The sequence below is a fragment of the Polypterus senegalus genome, chromosome 14 (genome assembly GCF_016835505.1).
Source record: "Polypterus senegalus isolate Bchr_013 chromosome 14, ASM1683550v1, whole genome shotgun sequence".
NCBI lineage: Eukaryota > Metazoa > Chordata > Cladistia > Polypteriformes > Polypteridae > Polypterus > Polypterus senegalus.
This window is the reverse complement of record NC_053167.1, coordinates 76,646,115-76,671,113: the sequence shown is the minus strand read 5'-3', so window position 1 is coordinate 76,671,113 and position 24,999 is coordinate 76,646,115. Positions and strand designations below refer to the sequence as shown.

At 37.8% G+C, this 24,999-nt stretch overlaps 2 protein-coding genes across 3 annotated transcripts in view; one reads left to right on the top strand and one right to left on the bottom strand.

Annotated features, from left to right (window-relative positions):
• Positions 1-8,233, bottom strand: part of selenof (selenoprotein F) — a 38,903-nt gene extending 30,670 nt beyond the window's left edge. Inside the window, exon 1 of the mRNA XM_039735200.1 lies at positions 8,139-8,233. Within this exon, the coding sequence (XP_039591134.1) occupies positions 8,139-8,186 (48 nt within the window). The 5' untranslated portion in view covers positions 8,187-8,233. The remainder of the gene's footprint in view (positions 1-8,138) is intronic.
• Positions 8,234-8,691: 458 nt separating this feature from the next.
• Positions 8,692-24,999, top strand: part of LOC120514552 (heparan sulfate 2-O-sulfotransferase 1) — a 340,541-nt gene continuing 324,233 nt past the window's right edge. Inside the window, exon 1 of one of the 2 annotated variants that reach the window (XM_039734985.1) lies at positions 8,692-9,141. In XM_039734985.1, coding sequence (XP_039590919.1) covers positions 9,018-9,141 — 124 coding nt within the window. In that variant the 5' untranslated portion in view covers positions 8,692-9,017. The remainder of the gene's footprint in view (positions 9,142-24,999) is intronic. The other variant, XM_039734986.1, reaches the window with a different exon arrangement.

Below are 24,999 nucleotides of genomic sequence, written 5' to 3'. Positions count from 1 at the left end.
CCCTAGGACGCACTGGACATGTTTTGCCTAGCTGGGCAACATTGTAGGTGGTTGATAAAGTCTCCACTAATTTAATGGTTGTTGTTCTTCTTCATCATCATCAGGAGGGACATTATATTTAAAAACTATTGTTAACAGCACTGAAATTAAAATAGTCATTGTCACCATCTTTAAAACTATGCACCATTCTTTAAGGACAAAACTAAATGGGCAAAAACAACAAGCACAAAAATGTGTAGCAGTGTACTGATGGCTCTAGTGGACACTAGAACTACCACCTGAAGTTTGTATTTTGGCAAGTGTTATAAAAGTAGCTTTAAACTAAGTCAGTTGTGGTTTACACTGCTGGCAAATGGTAGTGTTTAAAACTGCAATGAGGAGGCAGAGAGACACCCTGTTGAAAGCAAGCATGAACAACAGCTAATCAGCAGTCATAACATGACCCTGTGTTGGCATCAAAGCACAATTTTTTTTTTTGTGATGCTCCAAACGATCGGCCACTAATGAAAACCGGCCGCAAAAGACTTGATTGGTAACTTCCCAATTTATCAAATACAAAAATTGACCTTTTCAGCTGTTGTTTTTTTCTAAGCTTTATGTCAATTTAGTTGCAGCACTCCATTACGAAAGGTATTACAGTAGTTGAACCAGTACGTGTCTTTTTTTTTTTTTTTGGCAGTGAACTTCTGGCCAACTTCAGCAAATCAAGGCTTATATAAATAAAACATTTGGGGATGTTTTGCAGCCTCTGGCACTGGATTCCTTGACTGTGTGCAAGGCATCATGAAATCTCAAGACTACCAAAAGATATTGGGGCGCAATGTAGGGCCCAGTGTCAGAAAGCTGGGTCTGCATCAGAGGTTATGGGTGTTCCAGCAGGACAATGACCCCAAACATACCTCTAAACGCACCCAGAAATGGTTGAAGACAAAGCGCTGGAGAGTCCTGAAGTGGCCAGCAGTGAGTCCGGATCTAAATCCGATTGAACACTTATGGAGAGATCTCAAAATTGCTGTTGGGAGAAGGCACCCTTCAAATCTGAGAGACCTTGAGGAGTTTGCAAAAGAAGAGGGGTCGGAAATTCCAGTTGAGGGGTGTAACAAGCTTGTTGATGGTTATAGGAAGCGCTTGATTTCAGTTATTTTTTCCAAAGGGTGTGCAACTAAATATTAAGTTGAGGGTGCCAATAATTTTGTCCAGCCCGGTTTTTGAGTTTTGTGTCGCATGTTGTCAGATTTGGCTTTTTTCTCTGTTTTTTTGTGTTGTTCCAATGCACATAAAGGAAATAAACATGTGTACACCAAAACATTTGTAATTGCAACAATTTTCTGGGAGAAATGGTGCATTTTCTGGGAAAATTCCAGGGGTGCCGATAATTTCAGCCATGACTGTATATATAAAAATGGGAATCTGACCGAGTCACTCTCGCTGACAAATACAATGCTTTCTGTTTAGTTAAAAACCTGATGTTTGGTAGGATGGTACATATAGGGCAGCAGGCATCCATTTAGAAAGGACATTTCAATATTACAGTGAATGGGCTTTATTAGGCATGGCATCCTTTTTCTGCCTTAATTTAAAGAAATGGGGATTGAATTTCAGGCAAATGAATGCTGCCACCACAACAGTACCATTGAAAAGGCCGAGGCTGTAATCGCGTAGAGAAGTGGGGTGGCTGCTTTATGCAAATGAATAATGCTACCAGAAGTGAATTGCAGGCAAGAAAGTTCAGCAAAGCTGAAAGAAGACATGCTTAGCAAGCTGTATTACTGGGTACATGCGTAAATTCAAAGAGGGGTTTGGTTTCTGTGGATCGTGCGACAGTGAGGGTCAGCTCCATGCTATCGAGTACTTCCGGGAGCCTTTTCAACCTTCCACTGCTGATACATAGCCGAGGATAAGCCAGGCAAATGAGGACATACAAGCAGCAGCAAAGGGTAGGTGCATAAAGTGACAATGGTTTTATTAAAAACAAAACAACACAAAGTGTCCAATTGAAACAGTGCAGTGCTCCATCAACTATAAATAAATAATCCATAAAAAACAGTGCATAAGTGGAGGTTAAAAGAGTTCAATAAATAATCCATAAAACAAGGGTAAACTCCATTGGCAAAAAACTGTCCTTTAAAACGGAATCCCCGGTGCAACCCTTTGCAAATGATGTCTCCTCTAAGACGCCCAACCGACAGACACAGCCATCCAACTTCAACAGGACCAAGTCCCTACTGCCCAATGGCATCAAGTAGGGCTCCCAATCCAGACCTCACTCCAAGGCTCAGGTCCCCGTGACCATCTGTGGAACAGCAGGGCTCTCCTTCTGAGCCTCATGGCCATTGAGCCACTGCCTTCCCAGACTTGCATGGGAGTGAGCATCTGTCCAGCTCCCTAAACACACCCAGCTGGAATGGTCACCTTCAACCAGAGTGTCGGGACTTTCTCCTGTTTGCTTACCTTCTCTCCCTTGCACCAGCTCTCTCTGCCTCTCTCTCCCTTCTTTAGCCTCTGTTATTCAGTCTTCTTTTCATTTTCCTTGTGTCTTTTTTTCCATTCTTTGTTTTTTTCCCCCTTCTCACTTTGTCCCATATAGGCTCCTTTTATTTAACTGCCTGAATAGGCACGGGTGCGAGCATCTGTGTCCTCCATGGCCATCATTGAGGTGCTGGACTGAGCCACCCACCTCCACATGTGCATATGGGACAGTCAGCCAGTACCTCAATTAACCACAGAGCAAATCACGCTCACAAACACTTGCGCCCAAATGGCACCTGTATCTTCCTGGGGTGCGATCACTTATTTAAAGATGGACCCCTGATTTGCTAGCAGCAGACCCGCTACACCACAGATTGTTGTTTGAAGTACATGCACTGTATATAATCAAGAACAACAACGTGGGGGACGATTGACTCTTGGTGATGAAAAACAATATTGCGGAGAACTACAGTGTCCCTTTGGAGTTCAGCGATATGCCACTATACCCAGTTTGCAAAGCAGAACCAGGGAACTGTCGGTACAGTGTGTTAGGCCACATCAAGCCCTGGGTACAATACAAGAAGGGAGTGACAGCATGCCTTGGTAAGCTTAAACAGTTGAACAGCTCAAAAAAGGTGTCCCTTGTGGACACAACAGGTGGACACTGTACCTTGTTTATCATATTTCTTTTCATGTGTTATTTTTTGTATAATGCATAAAATGCTCATTTTATTTTATAGGCCGCATAAATATGCAGTCTGTATATATCAATAATGTATGTAATAAGTTAAAGGAAACCACATATCAATGTATACTATTTTTGATCTAAACCTTTCAACACTTTATAAAAGGTACAGGATTAGAGATCAAAGTCTTACATTCAAATCTTATTGCCTTATCATTTTTACAGGATGTGCTACACGATGAAATTATATTTATATCAAAAATTCTCATGTTTCAAATAATTACCTAGTATTTGAGCATAGTATATTTTTTTATCATGCATGTTCTATACACAAATTAAATGCATAAATATTTATATTGCAATGACTGCAACAATTCATATATTGCCAAGACTTTATTCACAATAGGTTGCTGTGCTAACATTTGAACACAGACTTATTGTGGAGTTTGTACTTGTACTGTGTCTATGTGGGTTTCACTCCAGTTAGTCTGGTTTTCCTTCATCATCCAAAAGACATGCAGGCAAAGTGGACTGGCAAAACTAAAATGTCTTTTTGCAGCCTATGACGAATTGACACCAAGTTCACAATTAATTACATCCTCGTACCTAAGGCTGCTGCATAACCAGAAACTTACACTTTACATGGTATACCTCATTTATCCATTAAAAAAATGCAGATGCCTTTAGTGCTATAAATGTAACCAGCTGAGCTGTGATCTATTGCCCTAGCCTAGAGCTGTGTGGTATTGAAAACCCAAATTTTATACTGTCCTTTTTTTGGGTAATCAAATGGATATGGCTTGGAACAGGTATACCATTTTCCAAGTGCCAGAAGAGGCCCACTGTTGTATTCAGATTTGCATGCAAACTGATGGCTTCTTACAACCGCAGGTTAAACCACTTAAGATAAACAGGTTTAATATTGTATGTCAAAGTCAAGGACAAAACAAACAAAAGGTATTTTTACATAGCACCCTAATAAATTACAGCCAAAGATTTTTCTTTAATAAACATTTGCTTAATTTTAGTAAAATTATAGCATTTATCGTAGGAGCTTTTATACTTGTGAAAAATGGACTTAAACTGTACTCCTGTAATAGACGTCAGACATCCTAATTTGTTATCAAGACATTTGAACAATATTTTAGTTTAAATAAATGAAAATGTACAAAATATGAGATACATAGTGGGATATAGCTACATAAGAGATCAAACTTAGCTAATTCATGAAGTACATAAAAAAATAGAGTTCAAGGAGCTGTTTGGAGATAAATTAATGAAATCCTGTAGACTGTAACTATTCATAATTGCAGACACAGAAATGTTAGCTTAAACATTAGTTCATACAAAATCTTTAATATTTAATAAACAATAAATGTGGGTTACTAAACACTACTTTCCAAAACTTGAATGATCCTCAGGGAGAATTTTTATATAAGGAAAATTAATAGTGCTCGCTCTGCATGGAAATGTGCTAAAAGTGATGCAATAGACTAATATGAATCTTGCTGATTGAGAAAGCAAAAATGTGTTCAGCAGGGAGCACAGAGTTCCTTGCTGTGAGCAGAGCAATACATCTTCTAACTTGCAATATATGATTTTGTACATTCTAAATTCATTGGTGTCCCGTCTTCTTCATATCTAGGCATGGAGCATCATGGGTACTTTTTAAGGAACACTTTCAAAAGTTAATGTACAGATTTCCCTAGTTAAAATTGTATGTGAAAAATTATATTCCAATGATGGAGACAGCAAGCAAATCCACTTTGGCCACTCTAATAAGCAGCTAAACTGGCATCATTCCCAATATTGTTTCTCACATATTTAATTAGCTTTGGATACCATTCTTCTGGTATCCTTAAAATAAGACAAAATGGCCAGTAGGGACTAGGGCTCTGTAGTAAACTATATTGGCAAAATGTTTCCAATTGCAGTTGTAATTGAAAACAATAACTCAAATTTAAAGAATAAACACCTGTTAAAATAATGTTTAGGCATTATACCTTTAATAGATAAGATCAAAAGTATCCCTGGGGACAAATAAAAGTTCTTTCTATTGTAGGAAAGGGGACAGTCTTACTTTGTCAGTAAGTTTGAAAGTATAAGCTTTAGCACATAAAAAGGCAGCAAAGTAAAAGATTTATGTTAAAATTAGACAAAACTTCCTGGAAAAAAGTGTGAATTGATAAGAGCTTTTTGATTAGATGCACAGATTCGTTTGAACAAACACTTTTAAACCACTTAGGTATTTGTTATACTATACTATGCTGCTAACATGAATTTTGCTATGAACTGCAAAGGTAAAATATACTGGGATATGCTATTTTTGCAGTACAATTGAAGAGCTACAGGAATTTCATGTGTACTTAAATATATCTGCCAACTTTTAATAGCCTTTCAGGTGTGCACTTTTGCAATGCATAACTGACTATTGTCATACAAGTGTTTTTTTGAGTGCAGAAAAAGTAATCTTTGCCTTTAATAAATTTATAATGATGCATTTAATGCAACAATAATAAAAACACAATATTAAATTAATATAAAAGGAGAGACTTGTTGGAACCAGCTAATTTATCAAACAAATTATGTAACAGTTTAGGTCTTCGGCTTTTTCACCTATCCAATGACTACCATTAAAACAAAAATAAAAATACAAAAATTATGTTTCACAGAATGCATTTAACAATTAAAATGGAAATATGAAAACAGAATTCAAATGAGAAATTATCGTAATTGACCAAAGATCAGTCCTAAGTGAAATAATACACTGTATGTTTCTGAAGCTTTTTTCAATGAAGTGCTCAGTACCATAACAGTAAATAATTGAAACATTCAGGTATTATTAAACAATACTAATGGACAATATACAAGTCAAAAACAGAAAACACTATGATGTACCATTACAAAAACAACAGCCTCTATCTCAGAAAATCAGATAATTAAGTACCATATTTATGATTTTGTCTTGATTCTGCAATGCATTTCTAAACCAACAGATCTTTACAGAGTCAGATACATTAAAAACACACACACACACACACACACATAGGGTATTCAGCTGTTAGCCTCAAGACTAAGCATTTCAAAACACGTGAAACTTAGCTAGCACGTTAATTATATAATAGCATACTAGTTTTTAATAACTTAGGCAGTATATGAATTTTAATTCTTGAAATGTGAAATAACACTAAAAAATAAAATTTAAATTAGTTTTTTTTATACGATCAAGTTTACCTTATAGTCTTTTCGACAAAGTAAAATTTGTGAACTAAATAAAAATTAACAGTTAAGACAAGTTATTATCTGATATTAAATAAAGTCTACCCTAAAGGTATATCTCGAAAAACAACTTAATTTTCAGTGGGTATCATCCATTTGGGTGGCTAATATACAGATGACAAATGGATGTCAAAGGAATATTTAAATAATAAAAGAAACAGAAAGAACAGACACATGGTACTTATAGATTTACAAAAAGGCATATGATAGAGTTCCCCGGCAAGTAATGAAAACATGTAAGAGAGAGAGAGAGAGAGAGAGAGAGAGAGAGAGAGAGAGAGAGAGAGAAGGGAGTACTAGAGAAGAATGTAAGGAAAATTAAGGATGTATGTATGAAGGTGCTTACACGCAACTGAGAAGAAATGCAGGAATAACAGGTAAATTTGCAGTTAAGGTTGGGTTACACCAAGGATCACCAAGTTCATATTGTTTTATTCTAGTTATGGATATTATTGCTATTTGCTAGTGGAATAGAAGATCAGGCTCAATGTTGCATGCTGTTTGCAGATGACACTGTGCAATGTGGCACCACTGAGAATATTAGGGAAATGAAACTGGGACTGTGAAGAAAAGCTATGGTGGAAACGGGCCTTAAGATTAGTGGAAGAAAGGCAGAAGATTTAAAAGACAATATAAAGAAGTAAACCTACAGAGAGAAAGACTTAAAGGATGGACATGTTCAGTTATCTCAGATTAACCATAACATGATAGAGAGCTAGATCTAAAAATACAAAATAGAATGCAATCAGGCAGAAAAATTTGGAAACAGGTGTCTGGAGAGTAATGTGGTGGAAGTGTCAGTGCAAGAGTGAGGGGTAAAGTGTATCAAATAGTGGTTGGACCAGCGATGTTGTATAGATCAGAAACTTAGGAAATGAAAAAGGTGAATGAAAAAAAACTTTGATGCTACAGAAATTACGATGTTGAGATGGAGGTTTACAATAACAAAACTTGATAAGATCAGAAATAGAATCACAAGTACACTTAATAATTGGGAAATTTCAAAGAAAATACAGGGAACTATATTAAAGTGGTATGGGCATATCATGAGAAAAAAGGTAAACAATGTGTGGCAGAAAATCACGAATATGGACGTGTCGGGATGGAGAACGCGACGAGCGAAGAGAAAGTGGATGATATGTGTAAAGGGGATCTAAGGGAGAAAGGGGTATATGGCGATTAAGTGTACTACATCGCGAGTGGTGGTAGTTGGTTCAATATAGCGACCCCACACGAAAAGTGGGAAAACCTTTAGAAAAAGAAGAATGAACATTTGAGCAGGAAATAAACCCTGGGCAGGGCGCACACACACACACAAACGCCACCGTGCAAACAAAAACGCCACCGTGCTAGCTATTGCATTATTCATTCGAGCAGATCGGACTCATCGAATAATTTACACAGAAGTGGATAGAATCAGTCCGTAATAATAAAAGTACGCTTATCACGTATTCGGCACTGTACTCTATAAAACACATCATCTGTTAAATCCCGGAGGTGCTGCTACCGGCGCCAACGGCACATCTTAATGGCCACGTCATGTCTTTATAACACCGGTGCACTTTCGATTCCGCAAGTCCCCTTGGAAGAAGTTAAAAGTACACCGAAGACGAAACTATAAATAGCCTATCTTCGATCTGAGCATACATGCTTTGTATAAATAAATTTATAACACAAAATAAGGACAAAGAGCGTTTATATTTACCACTTGCAGGACCGAAAAAATCCAAAACAGATACGCTTCACCCACCATATTGAAAAGTAAACCTAGCGGGTCAACTTTAGGACCCCAATAGATGCTGTATATTGGTGCCTGAATTTCTGTTAGAGTCAATTACTTTTTTAAGCAGAAATAATGTATTATTGGCATAATGTATTATACAAGAATCTAGCAAAAATGCAATTTAAGTAATTTAACCTAAGTATAATTTACAATCATAACAATAAAACATTTTAGATTTTTTGTTCATAATATGTATCTTGTTAAACATTGTATAAAGTTGCTTTGCAATCATTATACTCTTAATTTACTATAAAATATTCCGCAACAGTCTCATCGTTTAGTTCAGGCAATATTAAAAGGCGTAAAAATTTTCAATTGACGGAATTATCCCATTCTCCTTGACTGGCAGTGCGATACACCAAACAGTGTTTGGAGTCACTACATGACGTTTCTCTTCGCAAATAGCCAACATGAAGCCCAATGGTTTGAAGGAAGAGGCGGAGTATTGGGAGGGGCATACATGTATTGTCCCCGCCCATTCGCGGGGCGACAGGCAGAGTGAGACGCACTCTTCCACTGGGGGAGACTTGCGAGGTTGGCAGAGATCGGGTTGGTGCTGCTGTTTGTGCAGTGAGATGTAAACCAGTGATCTGCATATGACACGCTCCAAGAAGATTGTTTCCCTCCCATAGTTTTACCTGTATTATTTTCTTTACGAATAACAAGATTTACCTTTCCTTGCAGGCACTGTACTGCTCTGGATAGGCTAATCGTAAGGCAGTCTTTTGCCCAAATCCTTTGTATTTCATTATTTTTTCAGTTTCATGGTTGCGTTATGACTTACCGTGATTTGATAGTTTGATGGGGCTGTTAAGGATTATGATGCCGCCCAAATTTCAGCTCCTGGCTATCCTGGCGTTCGGAGTGGCGATGCTTTTCCTGGAGAACCAAATCCAGAAACTGGAGGAGTCCCGGGGCAAGCTAGGTAAGACTTAAAAAAGGCAATAAAACGTGCCTTGCATTACTCGTCTTGTGTGTTCTGACGGACCGCCTGATGGTTGCAATGTGCAGAAGTACAGTGCAGGTGGCTAACCTGGACGGCCGGGCTCCACACCCGGCGTATACACTTTGCGGAGCATGAAGCTCCTTGCTTGCTGTTTCTGTATGTAAACCTAAGTGTTCAGAGTCCCTTCTGACAATGTTTGAGTCAGGCCGGCGTGCGTGGGAAAACTGGACTGGCATGGATTTTCATTTTACGCTGGTACAATGACAAAAACGTTTATGCAAAAGGCAACACCTGATACATATTCATTCGTAGGGAATGTGGGAAGCTGTCTTGTGGCCAGGAGTGGTGCGATTCCACTGACAGTGAAAGACCCTGGTTTAAGTTGGAGCATTTCAACATGCTGGAAAGACCTTATGCTTGTTTTTTTCTGTTTGTTAATGTGTCTTGAGTAGGATCTCTCTGCTCCTGTTAAGGTGGTATTATACTGCACATTAAATGGGGGGTCTTGGGTGTATGTTATACTAGTATGTGCTCAAGTCAAAAAGCTAGTGGTAGACTTCGTCAAAGGCGAAGGGAAAGTGTCGATGTAGACTGCCGCTGTTTGAGCATGTGCTACTGTATCCGCAGGTGCGCTGCTGTTTACCCTGGGAGCTCGATTCGCTTTTGCGAGTCACACTTCTTGTTGCCCGAAGAATCTCGCTCTGTTGTGGTGCCCCTGCTCTGGCAGTCGTGCTGTCTCCATTGACTGCGCCTATTTCCAGTGAAAGTGGACTATATCAAAATTAATATTTTTAAAAATCTGCTTTTAGCGCTAAAAGGTAGTGGAGATATTAAGTGCTAGAACTGTTTACGTTTATTAAGAACCTCCAGTATATTGTACATATTGCGTTTGCTGATTCTTGTGCTCTTTGCTTATGGGTAATGTGACATTTCCTATACATTGTAGAATCATTTTAAAAATATTATGTATTTGGAGATATTACCCTATTTGTCGACTATAGACTAGATATGTTTAGACTGAGCTCTCGAGGACCATGGCAGCTGTATTTTTTCTTTCTTTCAGTCAGTCCGACATTTAGTAGCAGCTTTTAGCTAGTGATGAGACTTCTGTCCCAATTCGGCTTCTCCTTTACCCATGCCTACAATTTTAAGGAATCGGATCAAACAAATGCTTTACTAGTTCTCCACAACGTCAAATCGGACGGATTTTGTTTTCCAAATTACCAGATATGCTTAATTTGAATACGCTTAACAATTTGCTTTTGGTAAGATGCAGAAAGTGAGTAAATAAAGAGTCCCAGTTAACGTTTTATCATCAAGATCATAAGTCTTGAAGATTTTGGAACATTTTGAAGCAGTTGAGCATAAACTGAAAAGAGTCAAAATTGACCAGAGATCTGAACAAGCAAAACAAGTAAAGACCGCACATATAGAGGCATAATTTAGCTGCTTGATTAGCTGGGAGTGATGAGGAAATGTATTCTTTGCATCCTTCCTTGCTTGTTCTCTACAAGGAGGCAGGCACGACATCAATGTCTCTGTGCGACTGAAAAACCAAACCTATTACGACAGTTCCAGATTTATATTTTCTGCACAATTTTCTCCCTTTTTTCATTTTTTTAGTTAAGACTGACCTTTTAAAGATTTAATAGGATTGAGAGACTAGGTTTCAATTTAAAGTGTTGTTTTAGAATCACTGTTTGTTTTGCATGACATAAAAAAGCTATTTAAACACATTTTTTTGTACACTTGGTTTTTCAATACAGGATCAGTGAAGGCAGAGCCTGTCTTGGCAGTAATCAACCCAAGTCAGGAGGAAGTAGCCCTATATGGGAAGAAATGAGGAAACGCAAAAACCCATGAACATATTGACTCAAAGAACCAAATTCAGCTAATTTAACAGCATGCTTTTGCTCTATAAGAAAAAACTAGAACCCCCAAGAAACCTACACCAGTGCATGGAGGCTATGTCATCTCCATACAAAAGGCTTCTAAACCGTGGATCAAGGCAGTGTAGGTGCCTTAGAGTTTTTATAGTTTCCTGTGGTGCACAAATCAATTGCCAAGGCAATTTTTTGCTTTTCTGTGGGCTAAGACCTTTAAAATAGCAAGAGGCACAGGTACTGACTTTGTGACAGATAGCTTTTCATTTTGATTGTCTGCCTCAAGAAACTACAGAGTTTTATATAGCATGGTGGTAAAATGCAACAAATTCCTGCAATACCCGTTTAGACATTATACATTGACTGTTCCAGATGCATTCTTTTTGGGCTGAGTGGACAGTCGTAATTGCTTACATATGAGTGTGTTCATACAGAAGTATGTTAATAGGAACCTATAATGTACCTTATAGCTATTATGCCTGTCCAGAAAACATAAATATAATTTTTATTGGGCTCTGAAAATCATTACATGATTTTTGTAAGAAATATGAGTCAAAATAGATTTGATGAATACATTTTTGTTAGTATTTTATTTTGTTATAGTAGTATTGTCATCTGTACAGAGTAAAGTGAAATTCCTTCTTGCATGTCCAATGTAGTTACAAATCTTATCTTCTTACTACAAATTGTTTTTCCTAATAACAGGTTAATGATTTTTTTTCCTTGGGCTACTGGTAGATCCAATCTAGATTTAATTTCTAAACCTAAGTCACACTTTTAGTTTGGAAGCAATGAGCCTACTGCAAGATCTGCTTATCTGGCACTTGCCTATTACAATAAAAGTAGACACACAATATATGCAATTCTGTGAATTTCAGAGCTCAGAAAACCAAGATTATTTAATAAAAAGTAGATGTTTGTACTTGTATATGTTGATAATTTACTTTTTTAATATTCATAATTTAGAACAAAGACAACAAAACAAGCTCTTTCACTGTATTCTTAAAATGAGTAGCATTTGACATTAGATTAGCCTTTCCTGTGTTATTTAAATAGTTTAGTTAAGGTTTAATTATTCATGAATGTCCAGTGCATAAATTGCCTTCATTGTAATCAGCTGAAGTTCATGTGGCTTGCATTCTATTAATTCTCTTTGTATGAAACTTGAGGCAAATAAGATTAATGAGCTTTAGTTTTAGCTAATGTTCACAGTTATATGTCTTTGAATTAGTTGATTGACTATATTCTGTAAAAAGTACAAACTTGAATTTTCACTTGCATTGTCTGTGACAGTTTTGGTTCTGTAACCTAAGCTGCTTGGTTAGGGTGAAACATGTATGGTGAATATCATGCAACTAATAGCAATTATATTTTTTATTGATCTTGATCTTAACCACCCTTATGTAATATATAGTTACTAATATGTATTATATTCATAATGATGAAATGCAAAATTGAAGCATGATTAAACCTTGTGAATGAAATTAGAAGATTGACATCAGGGTACACAGGAGTCTAGGACTAAGCAACTCTCATGTCCTCCAGATGGATATTAATAAATAACAATGTTTTTATGTTTATGCATGATGACAATTAAATCATGAGCAAGTGCTGATTAGTAGTAATTAATTAAAATTTATGCTTTTTTTTTAAATAGCTGCAAAGGTTAGCTTTGGAAAGTTGTGATGCCTAGGTTTGGGAAAGTGAAGCTAGCCGTAGAAAATAAAAATGGACAAAAGGTAGAATGCTGCAGTGATAAATAACAAAACCCAATTTTGGAAACAACATTGTTTGTTATTGTGCTTTGCTTAAATTCACCAGAAAAATGTCAATTTAGCAAGTATGAAAAGTCAAGTTGAAGTTAGTCATTAACAGATAAAGAATTAGTTAAAAGAACGAGAAATATAGTTGCACAAATACCAGAGCTAGAAAGACATTGCATTCAACCATGAACAATGATCTAAATCTACTCACTATTATAAGGTTCAGTTTGCCAAAGGTCAGTCCTTGATAACACTTGAAACAAACAATAGTATGAATTATTTGTAAGCAGTTAATATAGTTGTTATTTAAATGTTTTTACTATGTCATTGTTTCTGTGTAAATGGTAACTTGTATTATCCTAATAAAGTCTGCTCTCTTGCAGCAGTAGTGTGAATATAATTATGTACATTTTGTCTTGCATATTTCTAGTTCTATTTTCTGATGTAAAAAGCATTGTCTAAAGATTTGCTTAGTTCTGAAGCCTTTCTGTGCCTGAATTATTTTTTACGGAATATCTTCGACGTCCAGGGGCCTTGTGTATAAACGGTGCGTACACACAGAAATGTTGCATAAGAACATTTCCACATTCAAATCGTGATGTATAAAACCTAAACTTGGCGTAAAGCCACGCAAATTTCCATGGTAGCTCATACTCTGTCATACACAAGTTCTGCGCTCGGTTTTACAGACTGGCGACGCCCAGCATCAAAGCAGTGCTACTGTTCCTGTGTTGTTTATCTTTCTTTTTCAGATCCACATCCCTGACGCGGCTTTATAAATACACTGAAATTAACCAAATATCTTTTATTAGTTTAATACATCTGATTGTAATTAACCTGTAACAATATAATGGTCCACAGAATGGTCAAACTATTCCAAATACCATAGCTGCTTTAGCGTTGTTACTCTCACTGCACCTTCTTTTTCTTATTACAGCTGCTCCTGTTAGGGGTTGCCACAGTGGACCATCTTTTTCCAGATTTTCTCACTGCACCACTCAGATCAGCTGATCGGAAAGAGAATTATATGTATACAGCATTAAGCATACGCAGCCTCATGCTTGCTTCCTATTTGAACTGCTCTCACACGGCAAACGCTTCAAAACCTTTCCTGTATGAACCTCACGGTTCAGAAAGAGTTTCATCCCAAGAACTCTAAACGCACTCAATCACTCCATCAACTGCTCCTTGTACAAATCTTTGTACTTATAAGTACAATTACCTCACTGTAAACTTGCACTACAGTTGTAATATTGCACAACCTGAGCCACTTTATATAGCGCATATTTACATATGATGTTGATATCATTTTTAAGGTGAAATGGAGCAAAATATGTTTATTATATTATACAGATAAAACTTTAACTTCATTTAAATAATCTATATCTATACTAATAAAAGGCAAAGCCCTCACTGACTGACTGACTCACTCATCACTAATTTTCTAACTTCCCGTGTAGGTAGAAGGCTGAAATTTGGCAGGATTATTCCTTACAGCTTACTTACAAAAATTAAGTAAGGTTCATTTCAAAATTCTACACGTAACGGTCATAACAGTCGACAACGTCCGCCATGTTGAACTTTCTTATTTATGGCCCCATCTTCACGAAATTTGATAGGCGGCTTCCCTGCGCTAACCGAAACCGATGTACGTACTTATTTCGGTGGTATGACGCCACTGTCGGCCGCCATATTGAACTTTCCAAATCACTAATTCTCCAACTTCCCCTGTAGGTAGAAGGCTGACCCCATCTTCACGAAATTTGGTAGGCGGCTTCCCAGCGCTAACCGAAACCGATGTACGTACTGTGACAGATAGGGGGCACTATCGCTCCCTTGAACCCTTGTCCACGACTCCAAACACCAGGTAAAAGTCCAATACTTGACTTTATTAAATTGCCACAGTGCACAAAGCACCCTCTCCTCCACTATACTCATTAAATAATCACAAATAACAATAATAAACAATCCTTCACTCCCAGATGCGTTGCCACCCTTCCGCCCAGCTCAGCTCGCCGTCTAGGAGCTCCCACAGTCCTTTTAAATACCCTGACCCGGAAGCGTTCCAATCCCCAGTCCATGTGACTCTCAATCACTTCCGGGTCAGGTACAAGTCCTTTCTTTTCACCCCGGAAGTATGTCTCTCTTCCTCTGACGCACTTCCGGGTTATAGGGCACGAAGAAGTCTTCGATCTTCCCTGCAGCTCCCTGTTGCGGCCCCTGTGGTATCCAGCAGGGTCTTGTATAAAAACTACATGTCCCATGACTCCCTGCTGGTCTTCGGGGCACCTCCATACTGCAGGGAGGCCTCCATCTGGCGGCCTGGGCGGTATTGGCCGTGATGACAAGCCGGCCATATATCACAGTACTTATTTCGGTGGTATGACGCCACTGTCGGCCACCATATTGAACTTTCCAACGTCCCTAATTCTCCAACTTCCCGTGTAGGTAGAAGGCAGAAATTTGGCAGGCTCATTCCTTACAGCTTACTTACAAACGTTAAATAGGTTTCATTTAGAAATTCTACGCGTAATGGTCATAACGGTTGACAATGTCCGCCATGTTGAACTTTCTTATTTATGCCCCCATTTTCATGAAATTTGGTAGGCAGCTTCCCTGCACTAACCGAAACCAATGTACAGTGGAAACTCGGTTTATGAGTAACTTGGTTTACGAGTGTTTTGCAAGATAAGCAAAAATTTTTAATAAATTTTGACTTGATAAACGAGCGATGTCTTGCAATACGAGTAGTATGGATGCACTTTGTCTGCTGAGTGTTATGTGATCACAACTGAGCTTATGGTTCTTCTCTCCCTCTCTCTCTCTCCTTATCTCGCTCGCTCGCCCAGCGCGTCTCTCTCTCTCATCTCACTCGCCCAGCGCGTCTCTCTTTTTCTCTCCTTATCTTGCTCGCTTGCCCAGCACGTCTCTCTCTCTCTCTCTCTCTGGCAATCGTCTCCTATTCTCTGTCTGAGTCTGTGTGCCTTACTCATATAGTCAACATCTGTTTACTACAGCATTGTGACTGTGTGTGTGTGCGCTGTGAAGTGCAAGTCCCCATCTTGCTCCCCAAAACACGAAGCTTAGTCTCAGTACTTTAACACCAGCTTTATTCAGCTTGAAATAGCAACAGCATTGTTATTTATTGTACCGGGATCTTTATAATGTTCCTTGTATGACCCATTGACGACAGGCGCTTATAGCATGCCTGTGATCTTTTTGGATGCGCTTATACGGCGAACTGCTACAGCGCTGGGAGACTTCGATTGCTTTGGGGCTCTTCTGCGTGAGTCCCGTTGGGTGGAATCCCACATGAGTTTAGAAACTCACACCAGCCATGATTCTTTATAAAGGTAAAGTGCAGGTTAATTTGTATTATGTATTTTACTTTATATTTTGTATTAATCATTTTTATATGAATAGTTTTGGGTTGTGGAACGAATCATCTGAGTTTCCATTATTTCTTATGGGGAAATTCGCTTTGATATACGAGTGGTTTGGATTGCGAGTACGTTTCCAGAACGAATTATGCTCGCAAACTGAGGTTCCACTGTACGTACTTATTTCGGTGGTATGACGCCACTGTCGGCCGCCATATTGAACTTTTCAACGGTCTTTGTTACTTATGGGCCCATCTTCAAGAAATTTGGTACGTGGGTTTCCAACGCTAACTGAATCCTACTTACGTACATATATACATCCATAGCCTGCAGCTCGGTCACCATGTGAGGCGGCGTTGGGTCCCCCATCCCAACGCCTCCCACGTTGTTTGCTGCCAGCCTATATAAGGCCGTCCGTCGCTCCGTTCTCTACATTCCCTTCCTTGCTTCGCCACGGGATTCACGTCTCCCTGCTGATAACTACAGACTTTTTATTTAATCCACGCCTTCTCCGCTGTTTTATTGTTCGTGTATTACGTTTATATTTATTGTGTAGGTATTTTAGATTTGTACCCATTTCCTTTATCATTTCAACCGTACCCCCATTAACATGTCTATCAAGGTGATCACCATCGATCAAAGAACTGTCACTTACTGAGTGGTTTCCATGCCTGCAGATGGCACCTGCCTTTTCCATTCTTTTTGTTACTTATTGCACGGCCATATCGGGCTCACTCTTGATATCCAGAGGAACAATGTGTCTTATGTATTGAATGACTGGGACAGGTTCAAAGTGTGGACTGATGATGGTACAGGAGATAATTATACTACACAGGAGAACTATAAGAGTGAAATGCTTAAGCCCTTCACCTATGGTTCTGTATGTGAGTTGATGGCTGCCGCTGAATTGTTCGGTTGTCGCTTTCAAGTGTACCGAAATGGCCAAATATTTTACACCTTTCGACAACCACCAATGCCTCTTAAACATTTTAGATTCACAGGTGACGATTTCAGTAGTGGACACTTTGATGTTTATGAATGTTTAAACTCTCAAAAGCTGGATGTGAAGTTATCGATGAAACCGGTTGTATGCTTACAACTCTTGACAGATGCCGAATGGCACTTCAACACAAGTCCTGCAAATACTGTCGTAATTGAAGTAAACCATGAAACTCAAACCGATTATGACAGCAACAATCCAAGCTGTGAGATTTGAGACAAGATTACTTTTCACATGGCCAGCTGTACGTTGCATGCTCAAGAGTAAGCTCAGCGCACAGCTTGGTCATATTACAACCGGAGGGCCGAACTGACAAGTGCGGGTATTTTGCTAGTTGTTAATAAAGGACATGGTGTCACTACGCTACGTTTATGTATGCTTCACTGGGACTGGCGCGAAGGATAGAATAATTAAACATGTACTATGAAGATATTTAAATGTACCTTAAAATTTTTGAAGAATCGACGTTATAAGCCTACAGATGGCTTAACATCTATTACAGAGCTAATTGTGTGGCGATTGGGTATTTGGAGAAAGAAAATGAAGGACAGGAATTGGGGGTTAGAACGTTTGAAAGAGACAGTACTGCTGCAATAAATTATTTCATCGAAGGTTGTGCACAATCACTGCGCCACCATGTTCCCATGTTTAATAGCATGCTTTAACTCCTATCATCATGAAAATGATAACAAGTATACATCTCAGTATTTTAATTATTCAGAGAGCTGTAATATAACGAATGTAATGGATTCTGTGTCCTGTCGGAGGAAGACGAAGCACGGAAGCACGTAGTGATTCACACACACAGAGCACATAGAAGATCAAATACAAAACGAAGCATTTAACATGCTACTTTAGTTATGATGGGATTTGAGAAACTAGTAAATTAAACGATTTTAAGATGAAGTTTATGATGTTCTACTTTAATGACAAAATAAAGTATGTGATTAAATTGGAAATTTCAAAATTAAAGTTGACATTTCGTGCTTTTTTCCTCACTGTGCGCCTATTTTATTTTCTCTGTACCCTAATAAGCTTTCATATGAAACTCAGACGGTGGGCTACGACTCGGCTTTTCGCGGCGAATTTGATATCGACAACTTCTTTTTTTATTTCGGGCACTGTGCGACTTTGTGAACTTGAGCTTTCGAGTTTCTCTGACACACTATCACTCGATCAGCTTCCTTTTCTTGTTTATACCACTGTTTAAACCAACAAGTATGATTTTCCTTGCCTCCTCTTGGTATTCGCTGAAATTGTTCTATTTTTTCCCGTGGTTTTACCATTGTCTTTTCACAGAACACTGAGCTTAAGGGCTATTTATATTGATTTACATATTCAAAGAGGCGTAATTCTGGGAGGAGACAGGGCGGGACAGCAGGCGTGTGCACGTGCGTTAATTTCCACACTGACCGGTATATATGTAGCAGAAGAATTTGTAAGTTGCCGAACGCACAGATTTTGGATATTTTTGTGTGTAAGTACATTTCCGCTTTTGTGCTTACGTCATGTTATAGTGCGAATTCTATGCACGGCATTATGCATGAGGCCTCATGTGTTTAACATACAGTATGACTCTTCATATCTACCCAGGAAATGCTGTGTCTTATCAAACTACATTTAATTATACAAATTTTATCTGTAATTGTCCAAATGTGACTAAAACAGAACATCAAAGTGGATGCACAAAGCTCCCTAAAATAATATTATTTAATAATGTGTTTGCCTTCATTGATTTCTGGATTTGTTAGGTTTTTGGTATATTTCTATATTGCGTTATTCAGGTCAACATTTATTTTCTCATCACTACTATTTTGACATTTAAATAAATGTCAGAAATATCTTCTTTCATAAAGTTAAGAAGTGTTTATGGAAAATATATTATAATAAAGAAGTAAAATTAAGACTGTTGTGTATTTTCTAAATTGGATTTTGTTATTTTGTAATGTATTTTTGTCCATTGCCATAATGTGCTTTGATTTTTATATGACTAAAAGTATTTGACAATTCTTAAAAGATGACTTAAGAATATTTGGGCTCAAAATATCAAAACAGTTATATGCTGTATGCAGGGTTCAATGGTGGCATGGTGCTGTCTTGTAGCTTCTAAGTCCTGGGTAGAAATTATGACCTCATCCCTGTCTTTGTGGATTTCTGAGTATCTGCAAGTTTCCCCCAAACCTCCCCCCCCCCAAAGTCCAGAGATGTGCAGGTTAGGTTAATTGGCAAATTAAATTTGACCAGTGTGACTTATTTTTTGTTGTGCTTCCCCTTAATTGTTGATTTGCCTGATGCTTCTGGGATGTGCAGCAGTTTTCAGTGATTCTGAAATGGATACATGTATCAGAGAATTGGTGGTTGGAGTATACAGTAAGTTATCTTTAATTAGCTTTATAAAGTTATTAATGAAGAATTTTTTTTGGTCAGATATGGTCTAAATGCTTATCATTTTCTTTTATAGTTTTAGAAAAATGTATATTGATGTAGCTTAACACCAGAGAATGATGTTTTACTTCATGTTTTTGAAAAAAGCAAACACACTACAGTATATATAATATTGTCTGAAGTGTTCTATGTTAATTATTGTGTCATTTTTTTAATACATGCAAGAGTTCTACTTTTTATAAACATTCTGAAAATACAATTGGTTATTCTGCAGAAGTTTTTAAATTATGTATAGCCTTTGGCTATTTTTTTTTAAGAAATCAAGGTTTCATATGATTTCATGTTTTTTTGGAATTTGCACTGTTTAACTTTAAAAAGAGAACACTGAAAAGAAAAAAGCTGCAACTTGTCCATCCATCCATTATCCAACCTGCTATATCCTAACTACAGGGTCACGGGGGGTCTGCTGGAGCCAATGTGCTGGGCTATAATTTCACACAACATAGTTTTTAGCATCTTCTTTATTCAAAGTAGGCAGAGGTTTGACACTTTTGAACAGGATGGTGCCCATCTGTCGGCGTACAGTATATGTTGAGATCTCAGGATTTTATTTGTAATCCAAATTAATATGTAAATTGAAGCATAATATTTTCTGGATAAAGTGACAGGGAAATGCTTGTCAAATAGTTTGTGTGTTTATTTATATTAATATACACACACATACACTTACCACATTTTCATTGTCAATAAAAGCAGGCATGTGTACTTGTCAAAAAGCAAAATCATGTATTTGCAATTTGGTAATTTTTTACTCTGTAATTATAGCCTACAAAGATAGGAGTCATTTTTTTTGATCTTTGTGAAATTTCTCTGCCAGTTCTCTAAAAGCTACAGTCAAAGTAAGAAGTAATTTTCTTGTTAAAAGCAGCTCCTGAATTGTGAATACTGACAGGTTTGGGTTTTCAGCTTTAGTATACTGAATCTTTTGGACATCAATTTTGGTTATGTATTGCTATACACAAAACATATGCATCCTAAAGTCTCCTTTACAGATTTTTAAACATGTTAAGGTTAACATAGCTTTATTTAAACACATAATCTTTAAATAATTAAATTGATGATACCTCTGTTGTTAGTAAGAAAAATGTGAGGCCTGGGCTTGTGTACATGAAGTATAATTAGGTTTTGGTGGTAAGTGTGAAACCACATGAAATATTTCAGTGTTGGGCCAGCACCCCATAGTTGATTGTTTTTCATATTGAACCTAATTCTGCTCTGATAGACTCAGCACTCTGTGATTCTGAATTGGAATAACACTATTCAGTTTATAGATGGATGTATTATATCTTGCTGTCATTACATATTAGACTGTAGTCTGGTGGCCTGTTAAATGTGGTTGAAATGGCAGATTTGGATTACTTCTTACATAAATAGTAATGCAAATGAATAAAGGTGAAATTCAAGTTTTAATATTAGGTTAGAGTATTGTTTTACCAACAGGGAAGAGGGCTAATGAATCTTGACACTTTTGCAAGGAATTTAACTTCACTAATAAATATGAAGTCTTGGCCTATTTGGAACACTTGGTACCTTTTATAGGTTTCACTGTACTTCTTGTCTCATTCTGGTTGGTGGAGTGTTGACTTTTTTTTTTTTGTGGTATTATGTATTGGTCTCTGTCTAAAACCTGTTGCAAACCCAAAAAGTTTCCCTCTTGGGACAATAGAACTGAATTGACACCAGAAAGCAGAGTATGAGGGTGCTTTCACACCTATAGTTCGATTGCTTTAGTCCGCACCAGTCAGAAAAATGTTACAATGTAGTAACATTTCACATATGCCGAGTTCTAAACGAACCAAAATAGACCGCGAAGCCCATCGGCACCGGAAACAGACTATTTTCTTTCTCTTTTCCAGAACTTCCCGTCTTGCTAAGTGCATCACGCACTTCTATATACTTCGCCCGAAGTTTTTTTGCCTTAATACGGCATTGTTCAACTGTCCGAGGATAGTCTTTCTCCCATAGCTGCTTACTGAACAGCGCGTAAATGCAGCTGTTTTTATGTGTCTTGGACAGTTGCTTTTGGATATGCTCATCCGACCATATATCTATGAGGCACTTAATTTCTTCGGCACTCCACGTTTCTCCGCGGTTTGATTTCATCGCGAGTCGATAGCTTGAAAAATTTTATGGAGTCAACAGGAAGTGAAAAGAATTTTACCCGCAACCCCGTATCTCTTATACCCAAAGTGCATTAAACTATACCATTTCGTCAGATTTGGTTTGGTTGCTTTCACACCAGGCGAACCGTACTAAAGTAGAGCGGATAAAGCGGTCCGAGACCACCCCTTCAGGCAGGTCTCAGATCGATTGATTTGGTGTGCACGAAAGTACCGAGATTGCATTCACATCAACGCAAATGAACCGAACCAAGGGACCAAACACGTTTGGTGCGCACCAAATGCTGTAGGTGTGAAAGCACCCTAAGGCAAGGTTTTACACTGAATGAGATTAAAGACCATCTGTATCAGTTACTTTCAGCTCCATGCCTTGGCTACTCAGTATATATTCTTCTATAGTTTAATTTCTCCAAACATCTAGTCAAAATGAATCTTCAAAAGTCGCTCTAGTGGTTCACAGAATATAAATATAACTCTGTGCATGTATACTACATTACAAAGAAATTTGAGATGCTTTTATTGCCAACATTTTAAAGAGCCAATACAATGGAAAAAATTTAAATAACCATAATTGAAGAATGTAAGGAGACCAGGGTTCATGTCCCATGTGCTCCCTGCATGTAGCTTGTACTCTGTGTGTCATTGTAGGTTTCCTCTGGGTGCCCTCGTTTCCTCCCACAGACCAAAGACATGCAGATTAGGTGAATTGGCGTTGCTAAATAGGAGTGTACATGTTCACTCTGCGATGGACTGGTGCCCTGTTCAGGTGGTGTTGTTGTATTGCCCCCTGTGATTGGTGGGATATGCTCCAGCTGCCAGGTGACCCTGCTCTGGATAAATGGGTTAGGAAAACGTATGAATGAATGGATGGATAAAAACAGAAATTTGCAGAGTTAGAAATTGTCTTGTCAGTGAGTGTAAATTGGCAGCCATCAGGACATCCCTGCATTGTTTTTGTGAACACTGTAGTTTTTGGTAAGAAGATTTTGGAAGGGAGTAAATTAAAAAGGGTCTAAATGTGCTCTCTCTGGGTGGAAAGGAAAAATAATAATTCATTCTGTTTTCTAATAGGATTAAGGGGTGAGAAGTACCTTAAATAACTATCTGAAGTTTGTTTTTGTTTTCATAAAATCTTAAGTTAGTGACCAATCATTTATGATTATTTTCGTGTATGCATCAATAGAAAACTCGATAGACTGGCCAATTTTTATATTATTTTCTTTGGAGAGGAAAACTCGGTGCTTCTGCATTTTATTTTGCCAAGCACAAAGACTGATCATTTATTCTTATACATAGAGATATGTGATTGTCATGGGCAACTTATTTAACTGTAAAGTGATTTTAATAATTGTCTATGCACCCAATGTTGATGATAGGGAATTCATGCCACATGTATTTGCATCTATTCCCAGTGTGAACACTCATAAAATTATAATGGCTGGGGACTTTAATTGTGTTTTAAATCCACTCTTAGGTCTCCTCTCACAAGGGGGATGACATCTAACACTGCAAAGACAATTACACAGTTTTTAACTGACCACAACTTATCAGACCCCTGGAGGTTTCTAAACCCAAACTCAAGAAGATATTCCTTCTACTCACCAGTGCATCATTGCTACTCAAGAATCGATTGTTTCTTTATAGATAATAATTTTTTGACTGCGATTAAATCTTGCAAGTATGACGCTATTGTTATTTCTGACCGTGCCCCTCTGATCTTGGAGTTGAAATCATTATGCCCCACATATTCATCTCGCAGATGGCATCTTAACCCATTTGTATTAGCAGATGAGAACTGTACAGAATTTATATCAAAACAAATCCGTTTCTTCTTAGAGACAAATACATTCTCAGAGGTCTCTGTATTTATACTCTGGGAAACTCTAAAGGCCTTCATAAGAGGACAGATTATTTCATATCTTTCCCACAGAAATAAATTAGAAACTAAGAAGGTATCAGAGATAACCAGCGAAATTACTAGAATAGATCAAGAAAATGCCAGGTGTCCAAATGAAGCTCTTCATAGGAAAAGACAGGCTCTGCATTAAGAGCTCAACCTCTTAACAACCAAACAAACTGAACAACTTATTTTAAAATGAAGACATCATTACTATGAACACGGAGAGACCACTAATACTGTAAGCTCTTAGCTCAACAAATCCACAAGCAAGAAGTTTGCAATGCAATCCCAGCAATCACCAACACGAATGGAGGCAAAACACAATCTAATGTATTTCTGGATACATTACAGATACCACAAATAGATACTTTTATTGCAGAGGAATTGGATAAACCTCTGGTGCTATCAGAATTACTTGATGCTATAAAGTCAATTCAGAGCGGGAAAGCAGCAGGCCCTGATGGCTACCCTGTTGAATTTTATAAGAAATTCTCCACTTGGCTAGCTCCACTCTTATTATCAACATTTACGGAAGCTAGAGACAATCAAATTCTACCTCAAACTCTTCGCCAAGCATTAATCACTGTCTTTCCTAAACAAAACAAAGACTTATTACAATATGCATCATACAGAACAATTTCACTTCTGAATAATGATGTTAAGATACTATCCAAAGTCCTAGCTAGAAGGATGAAGAAAGTGCTGCCTTTGGTAATATCAAAAGATCAAACTGGATTTATTAAAGGCCGACACTTAGCTTCCAGTCTTCGACGACTGTTTAATGTAATATATTCACCTGCAAAGTCAAACACCCCGGAGTTATTACAATCATTGGATGCAGAGAAAGCATTTGATATGATTGAATGGAACTACCTTTTCACTACATTAGAGAAATTTGGGTTGGGCCTGAATATTTGTGCATGGATCAAACTACTGTATACCAATACAGAAGCTTCAGTTTGTATTAACAACATTTGCACAGACTACTTTAAACTAGAACATGGTATCAGACAAGGATGCCCCTTGTCACCACTGCTATTTGCAATCGCCATTGAACCACTGGCAGTTCACCGTCGAAATGCTTATCAGATAAAGGGGATTATCAGAGAAGGACTGGAACAGAAAATTTCTCTATATGCAGATGATGTGGTTTTGTATATATCAGAACCACAAAATACTGTACCTGCAGCACTTATGGAACTTCAAAAGATCTCTGGTCTCAGAATTCATTTGAATAAAAGTGTACTTTTTCCAGTGAATCCTCAAGCATACAATAGATTGGACATCTTCCCTTTTATTATTGCAGATCATTTTAAATACCTAGGGGTAATTATCACAAGCAAGCA